Source organism: Chelonia mydas, chromosome 15 (assembly GCF_015237465.2).
Source record: "Chelonia mydas isolate rCheMyd1 chromosome 15, rCheMyd1.pri.v2, whole genome shotgun sequence".
In the NCBI taxonomy this organism is placed as follows: domain Eukaryota; kingdom Metazoa; phylum Chordata; order Testudines; family Cheloniidae; genus Chelonia; species Chelonia mydas.
The window spans coordinates 9,570,855-9,591,718 of NC_057856.1; the positions used below are offsets into that span (position 1 = coordinate 9,570,855).

Here is a 20,864-nt window from a genome sequence, read left to right on the forward strand (position 1 = left end):
GGCGACTCCCAAAGCCCTCTTCACTGCAGCCTTGTTTGCACTCTGTGGCTTTTCGTCCCTCCTCTACAAAAATTCATGCACATTCCCTGCCCTCAATGTCCTTGGAAATGCTGGGCCTCTGCATGGAGACAAGAGTATTACCGTGGGAATAAGTATTTGCTGTATTGCACCACCAGGGCTGACGCTGGGTCTCGAAAGTAATGTTCATTTGTTGCAAAGCCTGTGGACTTAAAAATGAGAGAATTTCCACATCTTAAGCCAGGTCTCCTGGTCACTGAATAAGAGCCCCTCAGTCCCCTCCCCCATACACTCTTTTAATTAGCAGATTCAAACCAATGGAGTAATTCTGGAAGCCAAAACTTCATGTGACCTGTGTAACCAATGGCATAGGACGTGTATAGTCTATGGAAGCTCTGAAACAAGTTGAATAAATTTCAGCCCCTGGCATGTTCATGATCTAATGCTTTTACTGGAACAATTTACAGACAGGCCGGTGAAAATCTTCAGACAATTACCAAGCAGTCAAGCAATGTGGGGAGGGCTTCTCTGCGGCTACTGCATTGAATGCAGGGTACTAAAGCAGTCGTGACAGTGCACAAGGCTCAAGGTAAGTTTCTGCTCCCTGGTGGGGTGGCTGTAACTTAGACCCAGTTGAGATGAAGACTTGTGAGCACAAATGCAAAATGTGCTGCTCTTTTTCCTTCCAGCGTTGCTAGAACTGGAAAGTGTAGAGTCACACGCTCCTGCTAGGAAATGCGTAGGCTGGAATAGCCACGAGAAGCAGATAATCCATGCAGAAATCAATCTCTTAAATAACTTTTTTGAAGTGCTCGATATTGGCCTCCTACTGGTGTTGTATGTGATCTTGCTTTGTTCTCCTTTAGTGGCTAGTCCATATAAGAGAAGAGTCAATTAAAAGACCCTCCCCCACACTGCTTCATAATTAGAGATAGAACCCTTGACCTCTAACACTACAAGCACCATGCTCTAACGATTTGAGCTAAAAAAGTAATTTCTCTAGCTGGCAGCTGTTGTAGGCTCTAATCCCCTTTACAGGAAGACCCATGTAGAGTAAATTACAGCAGAACATGGTTGTCGTACGTTCTGTAGTGCTAGGCTGGCTTTGAACTGGCTACCTTGTGCCTCCTGGCTTGTCAAGTCCCCGCTCGAAGTAGCTTTTTAGCTTGCTCAGGTACTGCATGTGGAGTGTCTTGTATTAAAGGAAGGATGGGAGTGAAACAGCCAATGCTGTAATTCAGAGGGGATTTTCAGCTATCTTCCCCGCCCCCCAGAAGGTGTCTCCTAGACCCTGGAAATTAAACATGGACCATTTGGCTTAAAGCTGTCAGTTCTCTGCCTGGTAAGATTCTGCTTTAGAAAGCTGATCAAATGCCATCGCACAATGACACGAGATTCTGCCTTCTCTGATCCGAGGCCAACTCTGCAAACTGATAATGAAGGTGCCGCAGCATGCAGAGCACAGCTACTCCATCAGTCCCGCTTGGAAGAGGGATGGTGCTCCAGACCGGGCAACTAACTGCTCTGCTATCCGTCTGCTCCGTGCATGCAGCTTTTCAGGGAGTTCTGACAACAGCGATAGAGTTTAACGAATTGGGAGGGAGGAAATGTTCCAAAGCCGCCCCCAATTCTCTCCTAAGAGACTTAGCTATTGTGTCTGAGCGCAGTCGCCGCTTTCTGACAGCGAGGGCCAGGCGGTACTGGTTTGAGTTGAGCACATAAGGCAGGTGGACTCTTTGCAAGCCCACGTTAGGGAGCTTTGCCAAGGCACAGAAGCCCTGGCCTGCAGCATTCCCATTTACTCATGGCTGAGGTACGTGGCTGGGAACGCTGGCCACGCCAAACCTCTCCTCTTCCAGTCCTTCCCCCCCCCCCCCCCCCCCCCCCACAAGTAGCTACCTGTGTAAAAAGAGCAATATGGCCAAAGTACAGTGCAGAGAAATATCCAGGCAGCCAGGGGGCTGGGGGATTGTGGAGAAGAAGCAGGGAACTGCGTTCCAATGACAATCTTCCCACCCCCACTCCATTCCCTCCCAGGCTAAAAATGTTTTGTGCATCAGCTAATCTTGCATGCTCTGCCTTTGCATGGGAGGGGTTTGGAAACTGGCTGGTTGTGCTACTATGGCTGAATGGGGCTTCAAATGAGTGTGGAGAGAAAGCTCTTCCCTGCAGCGGGCCAAGGGTCAGTGGGATTGGGGCAGGGGCCAGTGAAGTTCAAGAGACCCTCTGCTCTAGGGATCCAAGCCTCAAAGGGGCCAATGGTGTGGCTTTCTCCTCCTTTGAGACACCTTTACTGGTGCTGTTGACAGTCAGACAGCAGGAGGGTGGTGGGAGGTCACAGATCCAGAACCCCCGCCAATCTAGCCACTGACCTTCCTTCCCTCCAACCCCAGCAGGGATGAGGATCACCCATACCTCTTGCTTACCCTAGGCTCATGCTTCATGTGAATGGAGTTCTCTTCCCAGCTCACACCAGTGTAAGTGAAGAGTTTGGCCCCCTCTCTCTGTGCTGGAGAGATGCATGCTGCTTCCCTGGCGGGAGTGGAAAAACCCCAAACCAATCACCCATTAGGCTCTGGAGAACTTCTATCCAGCCATCGCATCCAGCAAGAGTGGTGGTCTCAGGGGAGCTGTACAGCTCCCAGCCACAAAGGAAGTACAGAGGGGCTTTCTTTTAACTTGCCATTTCACAAAGGAAACAGTAACCCTCCCACTGCTGGGAATGAGACTGCCCCTCTGTATATGTGGGGGAGGTACCATTTATCTCCTGCTCCCAGCCCTGAGACAGCATCTTCCATCAGGGGTGGGAATTGGCTTGTGAGGCCATCTCCCATGTCTTGCTTCCCACTGCAGTGCCCCAGTTACCTCTGCATTTGGGTTTCCCATATGCCTTGCTCACACAGGGGTGAAGGCTCTAGAGCCTTGGGTGATGGGATAACCAGTCCTGAAAGGGTTAAGAGAGGCTAGATGGGCCAATTAACTGCATAGGCTGCACCTGGAGGGGAGCCAGGGCTCAACAGTGCTTAGTTAAGGATGAAGCTCACCTGGGCAGGAACAGGTGGGGCTTCTATAAAGCTAAGAACAGAAGGGGGCTGTAGGGAGAAATAGTCTGCAGGTATTCCTGGACAGGAGGCAGGTGTGTTAGAGGTTACCGTATCTGGCAAGAAGTCAAAGGGGGAAGTGGCTAAAGGGAGTGGAAGAAGCTTGGCTGGGTACTAAACCCAGAGGTCCTAGTGGATAGAAGGAGGAAACAGGACAGAGCCTGGGAGGTAGCATCCAGGTCTGGGAGTAAGTAGGCTATAGTTGAGGAGCATAGGGTCCCTAGACTGGAACCTGGAGCAGAGGGCAGGCCTGGGTTCCTCTACCAGCCACTGGGCAAGTGTCACAGCCTTGGCGATAGAATGGAGGACTATTTGGAATGGCAGAGGGACAGCTTGTCCAGAGAGGTGCTGACCGAGCCCTGGAAGCAGAGAACTACTGTGGCCTGGCCGGAGGGCTGAGTCACAAAGATGATGACTCCCTGGAGGGCAGGGCTGAGTGACTGCGGAAAGGGGCATCTGACCAGTGGTGAGCTAATCCCTAGATAAGCCATGAGGAGGCAGGTCAGGGGTGGGTAGTGAACCCTGTTACACTGTGTCTATGCTACTGCTGCCCTCAGTGGAGCTGTACCCAGGTGGATTGGCAGGATCCACTGCAGGGAGCTGCCCCTGGCTGGCATGCCTGTGTCTCTATCCCAGGAGAACAGGGCTAAGTGTTAATGTCTAGGGCAGGGCTGAGGGCCAGAAGCCTGCAGAGAGAACAGCCTCTGTTCTGCTTTGCTACTTGGGATGTGTTACATGTTGCATCCATTAACCACTGGGTCCCTTTCTGGGTAATAAATACTGTGATCTACAAATCAAGGCAAGGACTGTGCTTTGCTCTGGTTATGCTTGTGCCCAGGAGCCAGCTCTCTCAGTGGAGGACTGGTGCTCCTCTGGGGCTCTTCAGAGTGGTGCTTTTGCTGAATCCTGCTTGGGGTTGAAAATTTGTCTGGTGGGAGAATGAAATTACAACCCTAACCATCCAGCATCCTGGGGTGGATGCACTGCTTGAGATGTCTGAGTGGCTCTCAAGCTAGCCAGCCCTGGGCAAGGGCTGGTGAGAAGTTGTAAGCAATGACCTGCACAGTTCCCTGGCCCACCCCACAGCTTAGGAAAAACACAGGAGCTCAGGCTCTCACCCCTGAAAGGGGAGAGCAGCTTTTCTCTGGCCCAGTATTGCAGCCCTCTGTGAGAGCAGAGAGTCAGCTGTTCTAGGTATTACTTCACCTTCCTGTTCATAGGGCTCTTCCCAAAAATCATGGGGGTTTCTAAAAGGAAAGCCTGTAGTGTGGGGGTGGGGGGGCAAGCACTGGAGGGATGGGTAATGCAATATCGATTATTTCACTTTTCGGTCTCTGTTTCCAATCCAGCCAAGTTAGCAGTGATCAGAAGTTGTCTGATAGCAGTCGTTCTCAACCAGGGGTATGAGTACCCCTGGGGGTATGCAGCGGTCTTCCAGGGGATACATCAACTCATCTAGATATTTTGCCTAGCTTTACAGCAGACTACATAAAGAGCACTAGGGAAGTCGGTACAAACTAAAATTTCATACAATGACTTGTTTATACTGCTCTGTAAACTGTACATTGAAATGTAAGTACAATATTTATATTCCAACTGATTTTATAACTGTACGGTAAAAATGAGAAAGTAAGCAATTTTTCAGTAATAGTGTGCTGAGACACTTCTGTATCTTTTATGTCTGATTTTGTAAGCAAGTAGTTAAGTGAGGTGAAACTTGTGGTACGCAAGACAAATCAGACTCCTGAAAGGGATACAGTAGTCTGGAAACGTTGAGCCACTGACTGCCTCCGAAACTTGTCTGGTCTCTGTCCAGGCAGTAGGAGCAGCTATACTGCACCGGACCACTGGTTCATCTAGCCTGTATCCTTTCTCTGAGAGGAGCCAATCCCGGGTGCTTCAGAGGAAGGTGTAAACCTCTCCTTCCCCCATCTTGAACTGGCTGTGGGTGTTTTACCATAGTAACAGGCTAGGAATTACTCTCTCTCAGTATTGTATTGGAATGTGCTAAAGATAAGGACAAGATATAAGTGTTCTACCTGGTACAAGCCTTGGAGGTGGCTTCCTGCCCTTGGTACCAGGAATGCATGTGCTCAGACCAAAGAGCTAAGGGGTACCAGACAAAGAAGACAGAAAGATGATTGGTTAACTCTAGCCTGAGATGATGCATACAGTACCTTTTTACTTGTAACATTGGAAGTAAGCCTTTCTTGTAAGGTGAATTCAATGTTTCATGAAACGGCTTCCCGGAAATTTGTATCATATTGAACCCTTTTTCTTGTATTCTATTATGATGACTTGTAGCAATAAACCTGACTGATGATGGTTATTTGGTTCGGGATGCAAGATACTCAGGAGACTAAAGTGTGGCTAAGCAATTGACTGGGCAGTTTACCAACAGAGTACACTTCCCCCCACATGTGACGTAAGCTGGCTGTCTCTGCAGAGAAGTCAAGGGCACAGAATCTGCCGTACCCTCTCTGCCAACCCACAGGTTGTTCCTTGAGTCCTGGGTTCTCAGCCTGGGGATCACAGCCACACTCTTTTCCCCATATCGCTGAATGAGACTGGTCTTGGGGTGGAGCCAGCATCGGAAAGGTTGAGAGATGCTGCTCTAGGAGACAGTCTCAGGAAGGCTGACCTGATTCCATTCAGGGCCTTATCCCTCACCAGCACTGTACCTGACCTGCCGATCAGCCGGATTTCAGGCCTGTCGTTCCAGCAGTTTTCCTCAGTGAATGATGGCAAAGATTCACAAGAGGAGTGTTCTTGCTCGCTGCAGAGCTGGGCTTGTTTTGATCTGCTCTCTATGGGCAGCAGTGCTGGTGCCTCTCACGCACTACAGACATTTGCCATGCTTCAGGCCGCTCCCTGGAGTGTTGCCCATCAATAGCAAAGTGACTCTCATTGCCTGTCCCTCTCCCTTCCAGGGCACACCTGAGGGATGGTGGTGGAGGGGTGTGTGGCAATTCTCCACCTGAGCAGTAGCTCCTAGAGGCCCCTATCAGAGGCACAACTCTTCATGGAGGCTGCACGGCCTTCCACAGCCTCTAGAGAAGGGAGGCACAAGCTGCTTCCTGTGCCCTAGACAAGGGGTGAAGTTGATCCACTGAGTCTCATTTAAAGAGCAATTAGAAACGAGCTGTTTTTATGATCTCTTCCTGGTTTTTGACTGCTGGGTGTTGGCCATAAGTCACTGCTCCCTTGGGACGTGGCTGTACCTGTCTGCTGCTTATTATGGGACATCAGTGGTTCAGAGCTGAACCTGAAATATCCAGAGGTGCTACATGTCTCTTTCTCTCCGTCTCCCCCTCTCCTCCAGCAGTAAATGAAATAGAGGGTCACCGAAGTTGGTTTTCCCAGGCTCTTTGGGCAGAAGGGCTCTGGCTTCCACTGAGGTTGCACCTTCTCCACAGAGTGCAGCAGCATGCTGCCCTGCTAGAATGCATTGCACCGACTGAATGAATATGAATTACTCAGCTCCCTGAGCTGGAGGACGAGCTGCAGGGGTGGAGGGGAAGTTTTCCAGTCTGAATCCTGCTGATGCTTTCCTGAAGGGAAAGATGGAAATCTGAATTGTTTCATGTACTTTCTCTATTTGGCTGCAATGGCTGCTTTGCTGGTGAGTCTCACACTGTGGCTTTAAACTCTCCTTAAATTCCGTTTTTACCCCAAGATCCTTTCACTGGTAGAAGTGCAAGTCTGCGGCTGTTCCTGGCATCCTTTTTGCTGATGGGCCTGGTGTGCAGCTCATCCCCTCGCGCGCAGCACGTATGCTGCAGATTGACGTGGCTCTGGGGACTGGTTGCTGAGAGAAGGCTTGAAAGCCAAGCTGGGGAGTGACTGACAGTTGGATCCCCCACAGGGTGCTGGAAGGGGCAGCGTGGCTTGGAAAGACAGCGTGGGCAGAGGCGGCTCTGTTACGATGCACAGCTAGTGACGGAAAGAGAAACGGCCTAACTAGTCCACACAGGTGGTGGAGAGTGCAGGCTGGTTCTGGGCAGCAGTGCTGCGAACATCAGGGGGTTGTTTAATGCTTGCTGTACACACTCCTCAAGCAGACCTATGGTTATAAACTCTCTACGCATGTGGTTTAGGCCTTCACTGATTTTTGGATGCCCAACGTGAGATGCCTAATGTTCAGGGTGCATCAGTAGGCACCTGTTGTAGTCAATAGGCGCTGCCTCAGCACCTCTGGGGAAAAATAAGACCTCTAGCAGTCTGAAGGCAGGCACTCAAAACTTAAGGCCTCTGCTTGGAAATGCTGGTGGAGTAAAGTGGTCATCAAGGGGTTAACTGGGTTATTCAAAGTAATATGGGTTGGAAGTATGTTCCATTTCCCCCGCTTCCCACCCCCCCTTATTTGCCAGCGTGGTGTCTCATCAGGGGGTGTGTTAAGCTGGAAATGACTGAGGTGTCGGTGTTTTTTCACTCAACCTCCTTGCTTCATACTCTCTGAATCTTCTCCTAGATCTTCAGATGGAGAATGAGCCATGATCTGTGGTAACTAAAAGGTGGTGGTGGGGGTTTCCCTTGCCCAGCAGGAGAAATGGTAAACTCCTCATTCGACATGCAGATGGAGATGGGGAGTTAACACACCTAAGTTCACACCCAGGTTTTGAGAACCCTGATGCTTGGTAGTGTTGGGCTCTAGTGTTTTATATGGGCTTGACCCACAACCCCCTAAAGTACAGTGACCAGATGTCCCGATTTTATATGGACAGTCCCAGTATTCAGGGCTTTTTCTTATATAGGCCCCTATTACCCTCCACCCCACCCTGATTTTTCACATTTTCTATCTGGTCACCTACTCTGACACCCTATGGCTTTAATCTATTGACTTCTGTGGCCTTTGGCTCAAGTCCTTATTTTGGCCCATTATAAGGAGAGGAGAGAACATTTGCAAGATCTGGTGAGTGGATTCTGAACAGCCTTCATGTCTCTGAGTGTCTGGCATCAGGGGGTTTTGCTATGAGCCCACCTCTGCTCCATGTGGACATTCAGTTCTCAGCAGGAGCCAAGTGTTGGCACTGAACCCCTAAGTGCACCAGCTGGGTGAGTAGATTTGCTCCCCAAGTGGGATTAGCGTTTGGTACTTGACCTCTCCATTGCCTTCAGAGTGATCTGAATGTTAAAAGAAAATGGCTGGCTTATGTGTCTTGGGGGGGCCTCTAGTCCTGGAACACACTGCAAGCAAATCAGCAGGTGATGCTGTATAGACGAGGTTTGGTCTGTCTGCTGCCTGCCTGTGCCAAGGGCCATAATGACTTACTGAGGGCAAGGACATAATCATGTCACTGAGGGCAGACTTTGGCTGGGCTCCTGGTTTGGCTACTGCTTGCCCCGTGTACAGCAATGCACTCAATCTGTCTGGAATCCTTCTGTCAGTTCTTTCCTGTTAAGGATTTATCTGCTTGTTAAAGTATAGAACTGCAAGTCAGGAGCCGTGGGTGCTGTTTTTGACTCTGCAACTGACTTCTTGAGTGGCCTTTGCCAAGACATTTGACTGCTCCCCTCTGTGCCTTGATTTCCTCATCTGTAAAACCGGGGTAGCAATAGGGGATTGTGAGGTTAAATTGAAGTGCTTTGCTGATCTTTAGCATCTGACATCTGGAGATCTCAAAGTGTTAGAGACGGAAACCTCCAAATCTCTGGGGAAGCTCCGAAATCCAGACCTGGAGCTGGCTCCAAATATCAATTTACTCATTAAAGACTGAACCCTAAAAGCCTGAATCTGAGCAGTTACGGATCTGAATTTTGCAGCGCAGGCCAATCTCTAACTCTGAAACTCGCCGTGCGGTGAGATGCAGAGTGCTCTTCATCCCCACTGGAATCCATGGCAGTTGCTGGTGCCCTGCACCAGTCTGGGATAGTGCAGACCTTCTTGTGCCAGACACTGCCTTTGGTTCACCCCCCCCTCTCCCCCCCAGATGTAGCTGTGGCAGGGGTGTATTTAGCATTTCCAGATGCAGCTAATTAGGCAGACCTTTAATGTGACCAATAGCGCACATAGCCTGATGCAAGTGCAACTGAGGCATGTTTATAATAAATAAGGGCTCCCAGGGCAAGGGAAAGGGCTAGTCAGACAGCCAGTCCTCTGATCTTTCAATGCTTTGGATTTCTTCCTAACTTCTGTGGGGTGAGGGAGGGAAAGATGGGGTTGTTAGGAGCCTCAGGCCCTAGGGACTTGGCCTTGTGATATACTGAGTGTCTCATTTCTGGGCAACTGCCCTGTTTTCCCCCTCTAATGGTCCAGTAAGGGCATCCACCCTCAGGCTCCTGGCTCCCCAGCTGTTGCCATTCTTGGATGGAGACCCGCATCTCTCCTGCTTCTGACCAGGGTGTTCCAGGCTGCCCAGTTCCCTGATTCTGCTGTGATCTCACTTGCAAATCAGACTGCCGGAGCAGGCCCACTTTGCTTTTCTTCTCAGATGGTTACAGTGTGATTGCTCCAGATAAAAGGTACCACGCAGGACTGCCTATGCAAGCCCAGTTATTTTGAGGGTATGAGTGCTACAGAGAATCTATTAAAAACAATAAGACCCTATACACATCTTAATAAGCTAACCAGAGTTTCCCCCTCACCCTGCTCCAACTACCTCCAGCATGGGCTCTGGCAGGCAAGTCTATCAAACACCCCCCAAGGGGTCTTTTTTTGTGGTCACGAGTTCATAACAGCCTCAGCTCAGAAGTAGTACCCAGTCTGATGGACTTCAGTAGGTGAATGTCCAGGACTGGGGACCTCGCTGTCCATTTGCTGGATTGGAAAAGACCCTGAGCCTGTTTGAAACCAGGTTGTTTGTCCAAAACTCCTGAGAAGCCTGGAATTTAGTCTCCAGGTGGAAGGGGGTCTCAGCTATGATGATAGGTTCCTGGGGTTGGATGATCTTGTGGGTCATTTAATCCATCCCCCTTCATCGTAGCAGGATTGAGCGAGTTAGCTTTCACCATCTGTGATAGGTGGGTGCAGAATCTAGCCTAGAATATCTTCCATGGAGGGGTAATTCCAGCGGCCACCTTTGCAGGCTGTTCTTGTTGGTAGCCAAGGGTTGAATTGGGTTGGCTCGCAGGGCTTGCTTGTCCTAGTCCACTTCCTGAGCTCAGAATCTGAGCTTTTATTTTTTTAAAGTAAATCTCTGTGGCCCTTTTTAGCAAAGACAAGCTTCACGCTGTGGACTGACTATACAAAAACTCGGGGACTTCTGTTTGGCTGCAGGCAGCCTGAGCCAATAGCTTTGAGAGAGCTGTGAACTGCCTCAGTGTGGTTCATGAGAACGTTAGCTCTGAAGCCTAATGAAGCATATTCAAATGTTCTCACTATTAAACTATTTTACAGCTGATTAGAAGAAACAAGAAAGGCCGGGGGTGATCATATTGGGAAGAGGTGCATAATCTGTCAGAGTGGCCTCCTCTCGGGCACCCCCTGGTGCTCTCAAGGCAGCCCTGCAAGCAGCCACTTGCCTTGGTTTCCCTGCTTGGTTCCTCATATAAACTCCACACAAACTGTTTGGTCCAATAATGCCCCTTCTCCCAGGGTTTAATTTATTGACATAAGACAGAAAACAAAACTCCAGTTCTGGGGCTTCTTCGCCCCCAGCTCTACTGTCTGCAGCTCTTCCCCGCCCAGGCAGATCACTCACGGCCTTACCTGGCTGGAGCTGGAGTCTTTTCTGACTCCTGGGGAGTCTGCTCTCTTTCCATCCTATATCACCCTCCCCTTGGGATCTGGTTTATGCACAAAACAGTTCAAAATAGTCTCCTCGTCCACGGATTTACCCTCTTATCCCGGCTCCTCCGTGGCCTTTCCTGCCTGTAATCTCACTCTCGAGTTCCAGGGCTCTCTGGAGCCTGCTCACTCCCAGCAAACTCTGATTCCCCCCCCCGCCCCCGACCCCCACAGCCTCATGCTGCTCTTATAGGGGAGCCAGGGGACCTCTGTTCAGGTGTACCTCCTTAGTCATCCGGGTGGTTGCCCCAGCCCTTAAGGGGCAAGCCACCCCATTACGCTATAATTCCTATCTTTCCAGTGGGTACTGGGTGGGATGCAGACTGTTCCATCGTGACGTTAGATTCCCTTAAAGTTCTGTACATTCACGCTCCTCAGACCCACTTAACAATGTGTAAGGAAGTCTAAACAGGTGTCTTACATCCTGACCAGCAAGCAGGCGCAGGCCAAAGTAGGGAGTCTCCTACTCTAATGTACGCATTCCTCCATCTAACAGTGGAGCCCAGTCCTCTCATCAGCTGTGCACGTGCATCTCCAGCTGAACGCTAGAGAACTGCTGCGTTTCTTGCTACATTCCCCCCTCTCTCGGGCGCATAGAATATGCCAGCGTTGAGTCCAGGGGCAGAGTCCCAAGTGATGTGTAAAGGAAGCAGGGAGGGTTTTGCATGAGCAAGTGGGTGTGTAGACATGAAGGGAGTCTAGGGGGAATTTAATGGTTGTATACTCTCAGAGAGGAGGGACAGAAGAACGAGTAAATAGCACCAATTGAAGCTCCCTCTAGACTTGCTTAGATTTGCTGGGACTCCGCTCTGAATGTACCCCACAGGCGCTAACTCTGCTGAGTAAGCTGTTGGCTGAGAATTGCTGTCCCAGCTCTGCTGGTTTGATTTTCCAGGATTATTGTGCTTGCCAAAATTGGATTTGGAGGGGCCACACAGCAGCTGCTGTGCCTAGGAAGGAAGGGGTATTAAAAAGCCTTGGCGGATCGCAAAAGATTCTTTCTTCCAACCTACATTTACTACATCACATGTGACCTCTCTGGCTGAGCTGAAAGCCCTGGGTGGCTGGTGTCTCAATGTGTCTGCACCTACTATGGCCACCGCGTGGTGGCTCTGGTCCGAATAAGACCAGCTTTTCTGTTTAGTCCTCAGGGTTTGCTCTCCTCAGCAATTTGGACAAGCAGCTTGGCTAACAGGAGAACAAGAGGAGTGTTGACTAAACAGCAGATAACGAGCGCTAATCATAATGCAAACAAACACTCTGTGGCTCCAGGCATGTTCAAAGTAAATGTCTCAATTAACATAGAGGACCTTTTTAATTTTTTTTTCCAGGTTTTTTTGTAGTTGCAGGCAAGTTCGTCTTTTGGATCAATTAGATTGGTGACAGTCAGCTCAGAGTGTACATACAAATGAAGAACCAAGGTGCCTTTTGGTGTCTCTGTAATTTGTGCTTTCACTCAAAATCTATGGCAGGGCAGCAATCGGAACGAGTCCATCCCAAGTGAAACGAAGGGTTTGTCTACACAGGGAAGGAGTACTTGTGGCACCTTAGAGACTAACAAATTTATTTGAGCATAAGCTTTCGTGAGCTACAGCTCACTTCATCGCATGCATTCAGTGGAAAATACAGTGGGGAGATTTATATACATAGAGAACATGAAACAGTGGGTGTTACCATACACACTGTAACCAGAGTGATCGCTTAAGGTGAGCTATTACCAGCAGGAGAGCGGGGGAAGAACCTTTTGTAGTGATAATGAAGGTGGGCCATTTCCAGCAGTTGACAAGAACATCTGAGGAACAGTGGGGGGTGGAAATAGTTTTACTTTGTGAGATGACCCATCCACTCCCAGTCTCTATTCAAGCCTAAGCTAATTGCATCCAGTTTGCAAATTAATTCCAATTCATTGGTCAAACTGGACAGTCTCTATGTAAAAGAATAAATGGACACAAATCGGACGTCAAAAATTATAACATTCAAAAACAAGTTGGAGAACACTTCAATCTCTTTGGTCACTCGATTACAGACCTAAAAGTTGCAATTCTTCAACAAAAAGAAAAGGAGGACTTGTGGCACCTTAGAGACTAACAAATTTATTTGAGCATAAGCTTTCATGAGCTACAGCTCACTTCATCGCTGAAGTGAGCTGCAGCTCACGAAAGCTTATGCTCAAATTTGTTAGTCTCTAAGGTGCCACAAGTCCTCCTTTTCTTTTTGTGAATACAGACTAACACGGCTGCTACTCTGAAACCTGTCAATTCTTCAACAAAAACTTCAAAAACAGACTCCAACAAGAGACTGCTGAATTGGAATTAATTTGCAAACTGGATACAATTAACTTAGGCTTGAATAAAGACTGGGAGTGGATGGATCATTACATAAAGTAAAACTATTTCCCCATGAATCATAGAATCATAGAATATCAGGGTTGGAAGGGACCTCAGAAGGTCATCTAGTCCAACCCCCTGCTCAAAGCAGGACCAAGTCCCAGTTAAATCATCCCAGCCAGGGCTTTGTCAAGCCTGACCTTAAAAACCTCTAAGGAAGGAGATTCTACCACCTCCCTAGGTAACGCATTCCAGTGTTTCACCACCCTCTTAGTGAAAAAGTTTTTCCTAATATCCAATCTAAACCTCCCCCACTGCAACTTGAGACCATTACTCCTCGTTCTGTCATCTGCTACCATTGAGAACGGTCTAGAACCATCCTCTTTGGAACCCCCTTTCAGGAAGTTGAAAGCAGCTATCAAATCCCCCCTCATTCTTCTCTTCTGTAGACTAAACAATCCCAGCTCCCTCAGCCTCTCCTCATAAGTCATGTGTTCTAGACCCCTAATCATTTTTGTTGCCCTTCGCTGGACTCTCTCCAATTTATCCACATCCTTCTTGTAGTGTGGGGCCCAAAACTGGACACAGTACTCCAGATGAGGCCTCACCAATGTCGAATAGAGGGGAACGATCACGTCCCTCGATCTGCTCGCTATGCCCCTACTTATACATCCCAAAATGCCATTGGCCTTTTTGGCAACAAGGGCACACTGCTGACTCATATCCAGCTTGTCGTCCACTGTCACCCCGCAGAACTGCTGCCTAGCCATTCGGTCCCTAGTCTGTAGCGGTGCATTGGATTCTTCCGTCCTAAGTGCAGGGTCCTGCATTTATCCTTATTGAACCTCATCAGATTTCTTTTGGCCCAATCCTCCAATTTGTCTAGGTTCTTCTGTATCCTATCCCTCCCCTCCAGCGTATCTACCACTCCTCCCAGTTTAGTATCATCCGCAAATTTGCTGAGAGTGCAATCCACACCATCCTCCAGATCATTTATGAAGATATTGAACAAAACCGGCCCCAGGACCAACCCCTGGGGCACTCCACTTGACACCGGCTGCCAACTAGACATGGAGCCATTGATCACTACCCGTTGAGCCCGACAATCTGGCCGACTTTCTACCCACCTTATAGTGCATTCATCCAGCCCATACTTCCTTAACTTGCTGACAAGAATACTGTGGGAGACCATGTTTATTCCCCCCCCCCCCTCCACTCCTCACTGTTCCTCAGACGTTGTTGTCAACTGCTGGAAATGGCCCACCTTGATTATCACTACAAAAGGTCCCCCGTCCCCCCCCACTCTCCTGCTGGTAATAGCTCACCTTAAGTGATCACTCTCTTGTTACAGTGTGTATGGAAACACCCATTGTTTCATGTTCTCTATGTATATAAATCTCCCCACTATATTTTCCACTGAATGCATCTGATGAAGTGAGCTGTAGCTCACGAAAGCTTATGCTCAAATAAATTTGTTCATCTCTAAGGTGCCACAAGTACTCCTTTTCTTTTTGCGAATACAGACTAACATGGCTGCAACTCTACACAGGGAGTTATTCCTCATTGTCTCATTCCAGAATAAGTGTCCACGCAGGGAGTAGATACATCCTTAAGGGTGTGTCTTCACTGCATAGCTAACCTAGACTCCCCCTCTCCCCCATACAACTCTCTCCCCTGCGTTTGAGGGTGCTTTAAACCCAGGCCAGCTGGCCTGACTGAGGATGTAGGTTAAAGCCTGGGTGCCATTTTCACTGAGCTGGAACCCCCCTACTTTGCAGACCAAGTCACTCAGTACCACTCGTTCCCCAAGGCCTTCCGCCAGTTCCCCCTGTGTGCCCAGGAGGACTGACGAGTTCTACCACAATGCACTGGGGAAGATGCATAGCGTAGCTCAGCTCACTGCAGCACGGAGACCCATGGGATGTATCCTATGGGTCCTAGTGCCGCATGCAGGGGAGCACAGCACTAGTGGGACACAGTCAATTAGGCAGGGCTTTGCAGTGTGGGTGCTCACAGCTAGGCTAAGCTATCCTGGGTCCTAGGACCTGGATGCCAATCACCTGAGTTAACCCTGCAGTGTTGACCTACCCTAACTGCATGTGCTTTCATACTCTTACCCTTCCTCCTCTGCCCCTGTTTACATGCTAACCTACAGCAAAATAACCCTCTGGGGACAAGCAAGGTGCATCCCTCTTGGTTTTGCTAGGCACAGTCACACTACCAGGAAAAGCATAGCTGGAAATGGGACAGCCCATGGAGGAATGACTGATCAGCAAGGTCCAATTGAATAACAGAGGCAGATGAGATGCCTGAAAGCTGCATAGAATCATAGAATATCAGGGTTGGAAGGGACCTCAGGAGGTCATCTAGTCCAACCCTCTGCTCAAAGCAGGACCAATCCCCAATCAAATCATCCCAGCCAAGGCTTTGTCAAGCCTGACTTTAAAAACTTCCAAGGAAGGAGATTCTACCACCTCCCTAGGTAACGCATTCCAGTGTTTCACCACCCTCCTAGTGAAAAAGTTTTTCCTAATATCCAACCTAAACCTCCCCCACTGCAACTTGAGACCATTACTCCTTGTCCTGTCCTCTTCTACCACTGAGAATAGTCTAGAACCATCCTCTCTGGAACCACCTCTCAGGTAGTTAAAAGCAGCTATCAAATCCCCCCTCATTCTTCTCTTCTGCAGACTAAACAATCCCAGTTCCCTCAGCCTCTCCTCATAAGTCATGTGTTCCAGACCCCTAATCATTTTTGTTGCCCTTCGCAGACCCTCTTTGAGAGAGGTGGTAGCATCTGGTCTCCTCTCACTGCCAGGTTCTTTCTAATTGGAACACACCCCAGTTCTGTTCCATACTTCTCTTTCTACTTCAGTAAGAGACTGGCAGCTCTATTCCAAGAGTCCCCTCATGCATGTTCTGCTTAAGAAGTAGTCCATGTTGGCCACTTGATCCAATGAAGTTGGCCAAAAGCCACCGGCCAGCCCCAAAATAGCAACCATTGATTGAAGCATGCTCCAATTCTGCTGCAAACTTTGGCAGCTGGTGATGAATCTTATGGAACAAATAAGGTTGCCAGGACAGTGAATCTGTCTGCTGCATGGCACTGAGGAATCCTGCCAGCTGCCTCACTTTCTTTCTTAGACAGGCCAAAGGTCTCTTTAAAGGCAGGCCTTCCTCCTGCCTAGGCAAAGGAGCCAGTAACACCAGTCACCCAAGGACTATATGCAGACTTCCCCAAGCTTGGATTTCTCTCTGGCTATCCCTGGTGAGAAGTGCCAGACAACAGAAGTATTGAGGGCAAGATTTTCAAAAGAGCTCAGCATCTTAGTAACTAGTATTATAGTAATGCCTGGGCTGACCGGTCTCAGGTGGGTCCTCTGTTGTGCTCGGTGCTGTATGTACACACATTTAGTCCCTGCCCCGAAGGGTTTACTGTCTAAATCTATAAAGCAAAGAGTAGGAAGAAGTATTATCCCCATTATGCTGATGGAAGGGGTAGGAGAGAATGAGGTGGAGTAAGTGATTTGCCCAAGGTCAAGCATGAAGTCGGTGGGAGAGCTGGCAATTGACCTAGCTCTCCTGAGTCTCTGGGCTGGTCTACACACAATCTCACTTCCTGATTAACTATGCTGGACTACCTATTCCTGATTTAATCCAGAATAAAACCATCCACACATGGCATTAGAGAACCATAGTCCAAATTATCTTAATCCACTGTCTGTTTTAAATTCACACCCTACCTTTAATCTGGATTAACCTTCAATTCAGTGCCTTAACCACAAGACCATCCCTCTTAGGATATGATCTTGGGGTTTATACCTAGTGAATTTATTTCTGGCGAAACTATACTTTCTTAATGCAGTACTGTAATATCAGTCCTCCCCAACTTTTATTAAAATATTGAATATTGGAAAAACAGTTCTAATCATATAAAACGTACTACATTCTAAAACAAAGTGGTAACTTTTGCCATTAAATAACACACTCAAACATGAAGTTTCATGTGTGGATTAACTCATGGTAATCATCAGCCCCAAAGTTTGAGACTCTCTGCAGGCCATGGAAACGAAGTGAGGCAGAACAGAATATGTAGCGGAGAGCTGTTAGTACAATTACAAACTCTGAATCAAGAGAAGGATTGTATCCAAGGAGGGCTGCCTTTAATAAATAAAAAAAAAAAAAAAAAAATCAGGTTCGGGGTGTGGATTTCCTTCCTTTAATTACAGTCTGGATTTGTAACGGCAAGAGGCTCCGTCAATCAAAAACAAAAGAAAGGGTTTCGAGTACAGAGAAACACTCCCTCAGTTAATTACTGTTAACCGGAAAGGAGATTATTGGGAGTGTTAGAAAACGAATATCGCTCTTGAGACCTCTCCTAGAGGATAATAACAGGGCCATGTCACAGGACTTGGTGATCTGAATAATCCCGTTTGCTAATGCACAGACTGGTTTATAGCAGGACAGTTTATGTAGTACGGCATGAAGGATTTACATTCACTATGTCTGTTCTCCACTGTTGGAGACAGGAGACTTCACTGCACAAAACCTCCAGTCTAGTGAAGTGGTCATGAGCGGGTTAGCTGGGTTACCCAGAGTATTGAGATGGCACTGTGCTCCCACCCATCCCTTGCTTTTTGTTTAAGTGGGCATTGATGGTTCTCCAGTTGCCCAGGAACATGAGTCACCTGGTTATCCCCCTGCCTCCAGCATGAGGGAGACTTGCTTGTGCTTAATTGGGTGTCTGTTCCCTGACACCTCCAGGCACTCTCCTCTGGGCCATGCCAGCCCTCACTTTGCCTTGCAGGTAACAGTAGGTGCCTCTGGTCCCCTGAGCTGCTTTGAAGCAGTCTCCTGTAGTGTCCAGCCCCTTATCTCTGAACACACTCTGAAATACCAGGTCTGCTGTTCCCAAAGGAACAGTGTCACAGCTTGTGTGTGTCAACTGAGGATCAGTTCCTTGCTTAATATCACAGCACTGAGATATAGTTATAGTGAAAACAGGATAAGTTTACTACCGAAGATTCAAGACTCCAGTGATTGTGAGTAAGAACGGGAACAAATGGTTACCTATGAAACAAAATCCTAACATGCTTTCTAGAGACTACACTTAATAAGTTAGACTTCTTTAGACAAAAGAGTATCTTTCACAAAGTTCCCTGCAGCGTCTTCAACAAAGTCTGGCTGAGACCCAGTTTCATGAATGTAAACCCGCTGCCCATTTACTTCCTATGTGCAAGATAAGGAGGTGTTGTCTTTGCCTTCTAACTTCATGCCCAAAGTTCATTGTCTGTACTCAGACAGGATAACCCCCGGGGCTTGTTTTTCCTATGTACTTCTGTCCGGTTGACTTTACACCTTTTGTTGACTATATATGTAAATAAGTATTCACTGTGTTAGCCTATGCTGCTTAATTAACATCCTGACAGAGAGACAGACTCTAAGAACATTTTCTGTGTGTGTGTGTGTGTGTGTGTGTGTGTATGTGTGTGTACACGTGCATTTCACAACAATAACAACCAGTGTGACACTGGCTTTCATTTAAGACCTCACTTGATGCTCTTTGGTGAGCCAGAATGTACATCCCAGAATTGGGAAATTCCTGGAACCCCTTTTGTCAGTTGGCATTAAGAGGCTCTTGGGTCACAGTTTCCCCTCTCTTATACGCACACATGCTGCTTTTTTTATTCAGCTTTATTCCAGCAGATGGACTATTTCCCAGCCTGCAGGGCTATGAGGAGAGAGTTTGTTTTTGTTGAACTGAGCGTTTCCTTTACAAAACTTAGTAAATCATTTTCTTTCAAGATGAGGGAAGGTCTCCTTGTGAATGAACGTTTGCTAACCTGGATTTTGCCAGGCAGCAGGAAGCACCTGGTAGAGGAATATCATGCTCCCTCCAAACAGAAGTGGGGTCTGTCTATGGTTTGTACTTATATGGCCCCATCTCTGAAGTATCTGAGCACCTCACAACATTTTATGTATTCTCACAACACTCCTGTGAGGCAGCCATTTTAGAGGGGGAACTGAGGCTCAGAAAGGCAAAGTGACTTGTCCAGGATCACACAGGCAGTCTGTTAGAGCAGGGACTCGGGTCTCCTGGCTTCCAGGCTAGTGCCACTGGACCATCCTGTGTGTGTGTAATATCAGCAGGTGGGCGTGAGTGTTCTGACAATTCTGCTTTTACCCATATTGCCAACCCCAAGCACTGAAAAGGTTTGAGTCAGGCCCCCCCAAAAAAGATTGTGAGCTTTTCTGAAATGTTGGGGTTTTTTTTACTTTGCCTTCAGCTTTGTGAGCATTTAAGTGCCCCTTGCTTCATATTTTCCAGCTGTTCTCCAACTATGAAGGCTAGAAACTTGAAAGCTGAGACCTCATTGTGGATAGTTCTCTGAAAACATCCACTCAATGTTCAGCAGCAGTCAAAAAAGCTAACAATGTTGGGAATCATTAGGAAAGAAAATATCGTATTGCCGCTATATAAATCCATGGTATGCCCACATCTTGAATACTGTGTGCAGATCTGGTCACCCCATCTCAAAAAAGATGTATTGGAAAAGATTGAGAAAAGGGCAACAAAAATGAGTAGGGATATGGAATGGTTCCCGTATGAGGAGAGATTAATAAAACTGGGACTTTTCAGCTTGGAAAGAAGACTAGTAAGGGGGGGATATGATTGAGGTCTATAAAATCATGACTGGTGTGGAGAAAGTGAATAAGGAAGTGTTGTTTACTTCTTCTCATAACACAAGAACTAGGAGTCACCAAATGAAATTAATAGGCAGCAAGTTTGACTTCCTTTTGTTTTAATCTGTGGAACTCTTTGCCAGAGGATGTTGTGAAGGCCAAGACTATAACAGGGTTCAAAAAAGAACTAGATAGGTTCATGGAAGATAGCTCCATCAATGGCTATTAGCCAGGCTGGGCAGGGATGGTGTCCCTAGACTCTGTTTGCCAGAAACTGGGAATGGGCGACAGGGGATGTATCCCTTGATGATTACCTGTTCTGTTCATTCTCTCTGGGGCACCTGGCATTGACCGCTGTCGGAAGACAGGATACGGGGTTAAATGGACCTTTGGTCTCACCCAGTATGGCCGTTATGTTCATGTAATCACCTGACTCCAGGAGCTGGGGCTTTAAGAGAAGCACCAAATATCATGAAACTCGTGATAAAACCCTGAGTTGGCAACACCTCTTTACTTACCTCTGGGGGTAGTGAGACTCTGCTCTTGGATGCAGTCCTGGGAGAACACAGCAGCACGGATTAGGCCAGCTTGCTACTGGTCTTTTCTAAAACCAGCACGCGGCTAATGAATTCCGTCTTTATGGTGGGAATCCTGCTTTGCTGCTGCCCCCACCCCAAGCTAGTGAGCAGAGAGACAGGCAACATTTTCTCTGAGGCATGTAGTCTGTAGGAGCCTTCCCGTGCCCTGCTCCCACCACTTGCCACTGAGATGTCCGCCTCTCCATTCCTGCAGGCTCCTGGCTCCGCGGATGTCCCCTCCATGGCATTCTGATGGAATCGTCTGAGCTGTGTCCTCCCCTAAGGCCCTGCCTTCCATTCTGCCCAGCCTTACTGCCTTGAGACACCTGGTCTGCCAGCCTTTCTCTTGGTCTCACTCCCTATCGCTTTAACTCGGAGGGATAATTCTGATCTTCGGGATTGGGTGATAGCAGCCAGCCAAGTCTCTGAT

The 20,864-nt window shown here is 48.1% G+C and overlaps 1 protein-coding gene across 2 annotated transcripts in view; it reads left to right on the forward strand.

Moving 5' to 3' along the window:
- Nucleotides 1-549: 549 nt before the first annotated feature.
- Nucleotides 550-20,864, forward strand: part of SRRM4 (serine/arginine repetitive matrix 4) — a 288,447-nt gene continuing 268,132 nt past the window's right edge. For both annotated transcript variants that reach the window (XM_043529583.1, XM_043529584.1), the window contains exon 1: nucleotides 550-607. In XM_043529583.1, coding sequence (XP_043385518.1) covers nucleotides 565-607 — 43 coding nt within the window. In that variant the 5' untranslated portion in view covers nucleotides 550-564. The remainder of the gene's footprint in view (nucleotides 608-20,864) is intronic.